At 40.4% G+C, this 11134-nt stretch overlaps 1 protein-coding gene across 1 annotated transcript; it reads left to right on the forward strand.

Moving 5' to 3' along the window:
- Positions 1–6049: 6049 nt before the first annotated feature.
- LOC138364876 (P-selectin glycoprotein ligand 1-like) lies at positions 6050–10922 on the forward strand. The gene is made up of 3 exons (XM_069324905.1): positions 6050–6125; positions 6760–6936; positions 10438–10922. Exons 1-3 carry the CDS (start codon positions 6050–6052, stop codon positions 10920–10922), a joined length of 738 nt encoding a protein of 245 aa, XP_069181006.1.
- The last annotated feature ends 212 nt before the right edge of the window (positions 10923–11134 follow it).

Here is an 11134-nt window from a genome sequence, read left to right on the forward strand (position 1 = left end):
TGGACTCGGAGAACGTGAATGATGACTCACAGACGACTCTAAGAGAGTCGACGGACCGAAACGTCGTCGTTTCTTAATTCTCTGATGTATAGTTTGGTCATCAAAGAGTGGCTTTAAGAGCACAGTGTAATGATTCTAAGAGAGCGGCTCGTAGAGTCTGTGATGACTGTCAGAGCGACTAGAGTGTCAGGTATGACTCTCAGATGACTAACTAAGTTCATTTGAGATATTACGAAAGATTAACTTCATCAACGACCTTGTAGCTGGAGAATCCAAAAGACTAATTTATTTTGTCTTAGTGTTTGCATCGTTACTTATTCCCAGAGAATACATCATCTGGCTACAAGAAAAAGCCTGATGGACTACCATCCTACACCCCTCTTCCCCTAGGAGCTAGAAGTCAACAATTCCAGAGATCTGAACCTCATCCAGCCTTAGAGAAAATCCATATACTCTTCCTACACAAAAGCAATTACCTTGGCTTTCTCTATGATTCTATCCTCTCCTCCGTCCCAGCGTGCATCAGATTGTACGTCTCCCACAAATATTGCAAAGGCCTGACTCGTAAAATGAAGGCTTTTATGCCTGGAACATTTTCGTCGGCATTCACAATCTGTCTCTACTTTTACGAATGGCTACAAATCTGCTGATGGAGTTGGTTTCTCGGATATTTTTGTCTTGATATATTTGATTTGATGTTGTTTTTCCCTTTACAATGGCATTTTACAGATGAGGATTATATGATTGTATGTACAGTTAGACAGTTATAATTCGTGACAATTATTAATTTGTTATAGCTGTTCACTCTCGATGTACTTTGGCGTATGTTCTTCCTTTCTGAGGAAAATTTTGAATTTGTTGTCTGTAGTTTTCAACCCCCGCAAGCATAGCTTGGTCAGTAAAACTGAGTACGCACATACACACACACACACACACACACACACACACACACACACACACACACACACACACACACACACACACACACACACACACACACACATTAGTTAGCAAATGGAATGAAAACATTACTTAACAAATGGTATAATTAACAAATAGAAGGAATGTCCTAGGCAGTAATGTGGTGGAGGCAGACTTAATGCTCAGTTTTCAAATGTAGATATGATAGAGCCCAATTGGCTCAAGAACCTGTACGTATACCAATTGATTGACAGATGAGAGGCGGGACCAGAGAACCTAAGTTCAACCCCCGCTAGCCCAACTAGGTGAGTACACTCAGGCACTCACCCACAATAGAGGATGACGTTACTAAAGATACATAACACATACGTAACACTTTATGTATACCAACCTTCCAATGGTAAAGGAGGGAAAGGGTAATAGAAATAAAAGTGGTGGAGAGCCGGTAAGGCAGTGTTAATGACTTTATCCTCCTCCCGATGATCCTTGCATATCAATCGTCTATCTGACGCCTGGTAACACCACTACCTGCTCCAAGCTGTAACTGGGAACATTTAAACTTGTTTTCGTTCATCATGTACCATTTTACATACGACTGAGTGGATTCATATTAAAATCGTAAAATCCATAGAATAAATATAATTTTGAAAAAAAAACTCAAAATATGGAAAGCAACAAAAAAGTCTTTTATATGACCGAATTTCATTCTTTCATTAAATATCTTCGAAACACCTTGTATATCTTCACAAAACCTTCTTGGAATATATGTGAGTCACTCCCAAATTTACAATTCAGCTTTAAATACTGAACACTAGATCTAACACTTCCAGCTCACGGGTTCTGCAGGCTACAGTGTCTATCAAAAAATCTCTATAAAGAACTCAAATTGGATCGTCATCATTAACTTAAAATTATAAACTATTGTTAACATATGAACACAAGTAAATACAAGTAACATATTTACGTTGATTAAAATGAAACTCCAAAACAACTAATTCTGTCTAAAATAGCTTAATTTTCTTAAATGTTTATGAAATGAAATGTTTGAGGAGAGGAAGGCAGGAAATGTGAGTTAGTGAGGAAAAGAGAGAGTAGCAGAAGACGTGTCTAAGGAAGGAAAGAAGGGAGGAAGCGAGTGTATTGTGGAGGAACAAGGGAAGGGAGTGAGTGTCTTAGGGAGAGAGGTAGAAAGACGACTTGTTAAGGAGGGAAGGGGTATCTTAGAGAGTTAGAGAGAGAGTGTGTCTAAGAGATACAGAGTGAGAGAATGAAGATTGGTGCGTTAGGGAGGAAAGAAGGAAATTATAGATGAAAGAATGGAGCAAGGTAACACAAAAACGAGCAAAAAATGCAAAAGAAAGAAACAGACAAAAAAAAGTATTATTGTAAAAAAGAAAACTTAAATTACAATTAATAATCTTAATTTCCCGTACAATATTAATAAAATCATGTTTTTCCCCCAAATAATTATCGTGGAAGTAAAAATTATTAATCTTACTTAAAGGTTAAAATACACATATCCACGAGACCCGCAGCTGGCGGGATCTTTATGACAAACGTCCGTACAGTCAATACAGAGGAGGCGGTCAGCGAGCAAGAACTGGTGCAGTGTCGAGCATGGAGTCTGTGTTGTGAACGTGAGATGCTCACAGACTCAGACTTGAGAGATACCTCGACACACTCACCATTACGCCCTGAGTATCAGAGACTTTTGCTCTTTATATGCAATAATGTTGAAGGCTTGAGAGAGAGAGAGAGAGAGAGAGAGAGAGAGAGAGAGAGAGAGAGAGAGAGAGAGAGAGAGACAGACAGACAGACAGACAGACAGACAGACAGACAGACAGACAGACACAGATAGATAGATAGACAGACAAACAGACAGACATAACAATATTAAAAGCCAGACAGGCAGACCAATATAAAACACCAGACAGGCACTTGTTAAAATACACTAGAATGTTCACCATATCTAATCTCTTCTCTCATGGCATATGTAGAACTTTCAGTAAACATTTTCTACTAAATCCTTCAGTAAAACTTGCCTCCCGACCAGAGCTAGGAAATGCCCACCTACAGCCAGTTCAAACATATTTTTATTTATATTTCATCAGGAACATAAACATTTAAATAAATCGAGGTAGTTTCATAAAAAAATATTGAACTTCAATTTACAATTTCACAACAATATCATTTTTGTTCTGTGCTTATAAATAGACCAATTTACCGTCTCAGCTCTCAGTCATTCTTTTCCGCGAACACAGATGAAATAGCCATGTTTTCCTCTCCTTCTATCTCTCAATTTTGGTATTTTGCTTCGGAAAAAGAAAATGTTTAAAAGATAGGAATATACTGAAGACTTCAAGCTGTGGACCTTTTGTGCCTCTTCTGCAACTGATGCTCTGGGACATTTCCACGTGTTGGCTCCCTCACGCTAGAACTCCCTCACGCTAGAACTTCCTCACGCTGGAACTTCCTCACGCTGGAACTCCTTCACGCTGGAACTCCCTCACGTTCGAACCTCCTCTCTCTGGAACTCCCTCACGCTGGAACTCCCTCACGCTGGAACTCTCTTATACGTGGCACTTTCCCTTAAGAGAAAGTGTTTCAGATCTCACTGAGTCGATTAAGTCGTTCTGATAGTCAAATTCCCCCCATACATGTTGTACTATCGTGCTCCCCCTAGTGGATGTCGACGACACCTGCCTAATCGACACTACAAGTTTCTATCAAGGTGGATTTATAAATGAGTATTCTCACATGTGTCCTGCCATTTTTCCTGGTATGCAATGGGATGCAGTTTGGGCATCTAACGTGACTACTGGTTTCCATGATATCTCTTGTTATCTGGACCGTTCAGACCAAGAAAGTCCTAATTATCACCTAGTTTCTCCCTTCAGATGAAATTGTATATAGTGTGAACAGCAACAGCAAGAAGAGTCCCACTACAATGCATTGTGTGTGAATTCATTTGCTTACAAGTCTTATATAAGTCTATTGTTTAGACCCATTTTTCTGTATTGAAAAGCTTTTGCAGTTATGAGGCGTGCGATCTATTCAGTTGTTGCTGCCTTAAGATTATCTTCACTGTTTTAGGTAAAAGGTTTTAAAAGCATCTACGGGACTGATTTATGAATTGTGTCTGTGAGAACATGGCACTGACTGGCATGCAAAAAGAAGCCTGGGTGCCTATCCCCTATTAAGTTACCAAGATGTTCGCTTACTAGTTCACCATATACTGAAGAGGACTGGAAAAGCGAACTGTAAGGCCGTTTGTAGGCTGAAGATGTCATGTCTAGAAAGAAAATTAACTGGTTTCCGTTGGGAGTTGTCCAGAGAAAGGTTCAGAACTTTTTCGAGTAGAGACGTCAGAAAAATATCCTACTCGCTTGGTCTGGTACCGTTGCGTGATGGAAAATACCTCAAAGAGTAAGTTAATTATGGTAGGGATAAGTATCTAGTGAGGAGGTTCGCAGCTTCGTTAGCGTCAGTGTCACCAATCCCATTTACCAGCCGCTCTAGACCTGTGGTTCTTTTTTATTCCAACGAGTGAGAAAGATATTATCCACACTTTCCATCCTGTGAACATTTTACAAGACTACGTTGACTAGTTTGGTGATATAAGAAATTGTAGTGACCTATTTCACTTTTGGGCGTTGTATTAAGAAGCGTAAATTCCCTCTCTGCTCTTCGGTATTCATTAAGCCTGACAAGAGAATCAGAGGTGACAACTAAATGGCTATCATCCAAGAACCAGATATAGAGCTCACTGGACTGAAAGTTTAATACTTTCTGAAACGTGTTAAAGCCTTAATTATTACCTAGTTTCTCCCTTCAGATGAATTTGTATTGATTATGAACAGCAACAGCAAAAAAAAACGCCCTTGCACTCTTCAAAAATGAGAGTAATAAGTTATAGTGAATATGAAGGTGAGGAGAGCTCGCTGGGGTATTTGAATGCGTGGACGTGGGGCTGGTGGAACAGAGGGTAGTGTAGTAGGCGGGAGCTGGCTAGGTTAGGAATGACGCTAATAGAGTGTGGGGGCTGCTTCATTATAAATTAGTTTTTTAATAACTAGGCAAAACCGGAGCAACTAAGCAACTGGACGAACCTGCCGGACACTCTTCCCCCGTCCCATCCCAAATCCTGATCCCTTCCAGGTGTTATATAGTCGGAATGGCTTGGCGCTTTTCCCTGATAATTCCCTCACAAAGGCGTTTACTTCTTGATTATCAAACAGTTCGAAACATCTCTTGATAATTGCGATAGTTTTTTAAATTAATTCAAGGCCTTACAGGTTGTGAGGAATGGTGGTGGTGCTGCAGGGAAATACATCGTCGCAGGCTTGGAGGATGCCAAAACTAAGCTGATTTGATTTCACAGATGGCTACTCTGACAGCAGCTTTGGCAGTGAGAAGTCGAAGGGAGGTGCCAACAGCGATGTGCCTGATTCCTCAGTCCTTCTTATTTACTTAACAGAGGAACCCACAGATTGCCTCGGGAACATCTCTGTCCAGCCAATGGTTGGCTAGAGTATGTTCCCACACTAGGCCCCGTGGTACATCACCAGGTGCGTGGTTGAACATGGGTTGGAGGGACAGTCACATATATAGAAACAGTCAACAAACAAGGATATAGATACAACCACATACAAGGGCATAGAAACAAACGCAAACTTGGATATACACACAACCACGTACAGGGATATAGATATGAATATAGTATATACACAAAGATATACATGTAAATACATACATATTAGTGTTGATTCATGGCATTAGTTAAGATTATCCAGTTATATAAATTAAATTAATGAATTCAGAGTGAAAAGCCTGTAGCGAGATGCAGTGAACAAATATGGAGATATTATACCTCACTCTTGGCAAAACAGAGAATTTAGTTATGCATGAAATATTGTCAATAATTTGTTCATAAGGACCGAAATCAACTCTATGAAGAAACAGCAGATACAACAAACATGAAAGGCCTTGTACAAAATAAATTATCAACACAAACTACAATGAACTAGTGTTGTAGTTAGTGCACTCGTCCTCTCTCCTCGTAGCGTGGAATGATTGGGCACCAAGTCTTCACTCTTCTCACATGTGCACCTAGCGGTAAGACAGCAACATGGGACCTGGAGGTGGACGTCTGTGCCACACTGGTGGAGCACAAGAAAAGTGGACAGTAAAGGAGACGTGGTTCCGTATAGACGCACCAGCATTGTCTTCTATTTGAAGTATACGACAGAAGACCACATTCTCTGGCCCACAGGAGGAGAGGATGATGTGATGACACAAGACTACACTTGTCGCCTTTTCTCCTGACGCTCATCTGAAGAAGATGGAGGGTAAACACTTTCTCCTTACCGTGGTGGAAAACTGCGAGTCCATTGTTTGTCTCTCTCTATCTCTCTCTCTCTCTCTCTCTCTCTCTCTCTCTCTCTCTCTCTCTCTCTCTCTCTCTCTCTCTCTCTCTCTCTCTCTCTCTCTCTCTCTCTTCCATATTTTCCTCTTTCTTACAAACTTCCTATAAATAAAGGCAGTAACAAATATATATAATTGGAAATATAAATTCTTTATCCTGACAGATAAAAACTGTTCCCCTGATGTCTCTTGTTATAAGAACGTTTACGTTGTGGACAGTAGGAATTACCTTAACCAGAGCTGCCAACTGTACCACGGGAAGCAACGTCCTTAGCCAGGGCTGCCAATTGTGCAACACGTATATTAACTTCATCTTTAATTGCTACAAACTGTACATCGCGGTAGTGGTGTTTGGAGAAGCAGTCGTGACCTCTTGCTGAAGACGGGTCATTACTTGTTATATTCCACCGCCAGATAGCACCTCGGGATCAGACGAGGGTCATTACAGGTCAATTCCACCACCAGGTGGTGCACAAGGTCAAGAGACTTCAGTTCCACCCCCAGACAGCACCCAGGAACAAGACGAGGTCTATCACACGTCAACTCCACCACCAGGCAGCACACAGGGTCAAGAACGTCTTGCTGTAATGAGTTCGAAAGTTTACCAAATGGGAACTAAACCTCTGAGGAATTACTCAATGCGTCTTTTCACTAACTTCTTGCGAGTATTTTCCCCACAAAAATCCTTACATTCAATAAGATTTTATCCTTATTATTTTCCTTAATATTATTTTACTATATTCTATTTTTCCCTGCTGATTTTTGTGTCGATATTTACTGGAGGATAATGTAAGGTCAAGTACATTGACTACATTATATATCTGTTTACGTAAGAGCTTCTTCAAACTGACTCAATTCAACAAGCCACTCCAGATTCCAGAGTCTCTGTCTGATAATATTTTGCCATATTCCTTATACAAACAATTACAAGATAATTTCTCAGAACTTTTTCAAATTATTTTTGAGGGACGTGATTGTTTTTTTTAGCAGGTAGACTAATAGAGGAATAGTGGTCAGTACAGAGTACAGGAACACTCAGGATTATCTTTGTCGTTTAACGTAAAGTTAGTTAAAGAATTCTTTCAAATTTCTCTCAGACTTCGTCACCTTGGAGGAATTCAGACTCTCTCTTCCTGCAGAGAAGGAAGAGAAATCCTTAAACGGTAAATCCTAATTACAGAATACAAAGACATGTTGTGTTGCGGTGATATTAAAATAACACATACAGATTTGTCTAGATATATAAAAACTCATTTTTAGTTTTATATTTCAAACGCCCTTGAGAACTATATGCACGGAGCTGGGAGGGTAAGCTGCTTTCTTAAAGGCCTGTTTGTAACATCACTTGATGACCAAACCACACATTAGAAAGTGAAGAGACAACGACGTTTCGGTCCGTCCTGGACCATTCTCACAATCGACTTGAGAATGGTCCAGAACGGACCGAAACGTCGTCGTCGTCTCTTCACTTTCTAGTGTGTGGTTTGGTCAACATACTTCAGCCACGTTGTTCTGACTCCTCGTCAACATCACTTTGTTTAAATGTTCCAATTAATGCTGATAGAGATCACTTAGTATGGGGGTGTGTGATGTATGATTGAGTGTGATGTATTTATTGTGGTGTTTGGTATATGGGGTGAATGATACTTGGTGGTGTATGACTCAAGGTGTAGACTATGAGGCGAAGTCGAAATACTCCCTCTCACCCCCTTTCTCCACACCTCCCTTCCTCCCTCCATCCCTCCCTTCCTCCCTCCATCCCTCCCTTCCTCTCCCTTTGTAGAGTGCAGGATACTCTAAACGATGGAGATAGAGAGAGTTTGAGCTCCTATCTCTGCCGCCTCCACTCTGAGAAAAAGTTCTTTCCTACAGTTACAGTCTCTCTCTCTTTTCTCTCTCTCTCTCTCTCTCTCTCTCTCTCTCTCTCTCTCTCTCTCTCTCTCTCTCTCTCTCTCTCTCTCTCTCTCTCTATCTCTCTCTCTCTCTCTCTCTCTCTCTCTCTCTCTCTCTCTCTCTCTCTCTCTCTCTCTCTCTCTCTCCCTCCTGAGTAACTTCCGGAGTTCTCCTGGGAGTTTCTTGTGTTCAGCTTAACAACCTGAACTTCGTAGACCTTTAATATACCTTCCCAATGAATAAATTAGTTTTTTCCACTCCTAATTATATTTGATTTTGAATTATGAATTAATATTTTGCAGGTAATTCACACGATAAAAACTTGCTATTTATTCTCTTGATAATTTTGTTACAATTTAATAATTGTAAACAAAGCTGCCAAAGATTGAAAAAAGTTGTACAGGTTCTTAAGTGCTTGCGTAACTTCTTCGTGAGTCTAGCACCAGATCATTTCATGTTCCCAATTTTCTGATGGGAACATCAGATCATTTGATCATCAGACGAGGGAATGGGGAATGGTGGGAAGGACGAGGGGACGAGAGTGGGGGATGGTGGGAAGGACGAAGGGACTGGAGAGGGGGCAATAGTAAGGGAGGACGAGGGGACAGGGGAGCTGGGGATGGTAGGGACGAGGGGAATGGAGAATGGTTGGGGGAAGACAAGTGGATAGGGGAGTGGGGAATAGTAGGGAGGACGAGGGGATGGGTGAGTGGGAGATAGTGGGGAGGACGAGGGGATGGTGGAATGGGGAATGGTTAGAGGACGAGAGGATGCTGAAGTGGAGGATGAAGGGGAGGAAAAAGGGACGAGGGAGTGAGGAATGGTTGGGAGGACGAGGGAACGGGGGAGGGGAGGAAGTTATGGCGAGGACTTGGAGACAGGGGAAGGTTGCTGTGGCCGGGAACAGCTAGTATTTTGATAAATGAAAACAATGATTAGCATTATTATGCCAGTTGAGTTTTTGCAATTTCTAGTTAATGATTTGCCTGTCTAATGTTGTTATTATAATGTTTTATACATTATGTTGGTATAGGTTAAGTGACCAGTACGCCAGACTCAATAGGTTATCTTGCTACACTCTGTGATTTGCTAATTATAGCGCCCACGACCTCTCTGCGTCAGTCTGTTTAGCGAGAGAGACCTGTGTTATAGTACTAAGCAGGCTCAGGCTACCGTAGGGTCACCGTCAAAACATTAATTGAGGACCTGGTTGAAAAACCTATTGGCGATCATTTTTTATGGAAAACGAAGATGATGAATAACTTCGCGGTTACAGTGTCTGCTCAAAGGCCTAAATTTTTCTCCTTCGTTCTTCAACTAAAAATGATTTCTTCTCGTTAAGGAAGCAATCACTTTCCTGAACACTTAGAAAAGTTGCAAGAAGGCTTTTTTCCACAAAATACGAACATAACGAACATAGGGAGAAAAGTAAATTGCAAGAGGCCTATTAGTCCATATGAGTCATATTTGTATCGAACCAAAATTATTCATATTTACCACTCAGTAAAGCATTAAGAAATTGTTTCATTATTCAGTAAGGTTGGGCGTCATGAAAATAGTTAGTAAACCCCGTTTCCTCGGACACATTCACATTTGTATAATTACGTATGTGAAGATGTCTTATTTAATTATGCTTCTAATGATACTCATGTATTGGTTATAACAGTATATTAGCAGATATATATGTAATGGAGAATAATAAAAATAAATTAACTAAACAAAAAATACATATCTTAGTTTCGTTATTCTCAATTTTTTTTTATAAATTGGAAGATTACTTGTCAATATATATATATATATATATATATATATATATATATATATATATATATATATATATATATATATATATATATATATATATATGAACATTTTAGTCAGGTTTTCACTTCTTATTACACGGTTGAGAACTTTCCATACGTGATTTTCAGTCATTGTTTTTTATCTTTTTCCATATTTTTGGCCTCATATTTTTCCACGAGAAACCAATTTTTGAAAATGAATAGTATTATATATATCCTGATAGGTATGAAAAATGTCATTTGTTTCCGAATGGGCATGAATAGTGATATCTGTATTCTAATAGGTATCAATGGTGATATCTCTGTTGTATTAGGATATGAAGGTATTAACAAGAGGGATAATACCTAACGTTTCTCCTCCATAATAAATGATACGATAATACTGTGTCTCACACAGGCACATGGAGGGCATCGTCTGATGCCTCCGTCACTGTTAGGACACGGACTGAAACCTCCGTCACTGGTGGAACACGGACTGAAGCCTCCGTCACTGGTGGAACACGGACTGAAGCCTACGTTACTGGTGGAACACGGACTGAAGCCTACGTCACTGGTGGGACACGGACTGAAGCCTACGTCATTGGTGGAACACGGAATGAAGCCTCCGTCACTGGTGGAACACGGACTGAAGCCTCCGTCACTGGTGGAACACGGACTGAAGCCTACGTCACTGATGGGACACGGACTGAAGCCTCCGTTACTGGTGGAACACGGACTGAAGCCTACGTCACTGGTGGAACACGGACTGAAGCCTCCGTTACTGGTGGAACACGGACTGAAGCCTCCATCACTGGTGAAACTCGGACTCCAGTCTTCCACTCAGGATGGGTCTCTTGTAGAGACTTACCATCATGCATGTCATATAACAATATATGTTACTGAAAGACTTACATACATTATTAATTACGTCTTTGACCACCTGCGACCATTAAGTAACTCTTCTCAGATATATAAATGCAAACGCTTATGCCATCACATATGTTAAAAAGATACAGGTTTGCAAAACTATACAAGGAAAACAAGAGAAGGTAAAAATTTTCAGACCCAAAAAGTGTGAATTTGTCTTTATTGTTTTAAGGGGAATAACATGGGAG

Source organism: Procambarus clarkii, chromosome 15 (genome assembly GCF_040958095.1).
Source record: "Procambarus clarkii isolate CNS0578487 chromosome 15, FALCON_Pclarkii_2.0, whole genome shotgun sequence".
Classification (NCBI taxonomy): domain Eukaryota; kingdom Metazoa; phylum Arthropoda; class Malacostraca; order Decapoda; family Cambaridae; genus Procambarus; species Procambarus clarkii.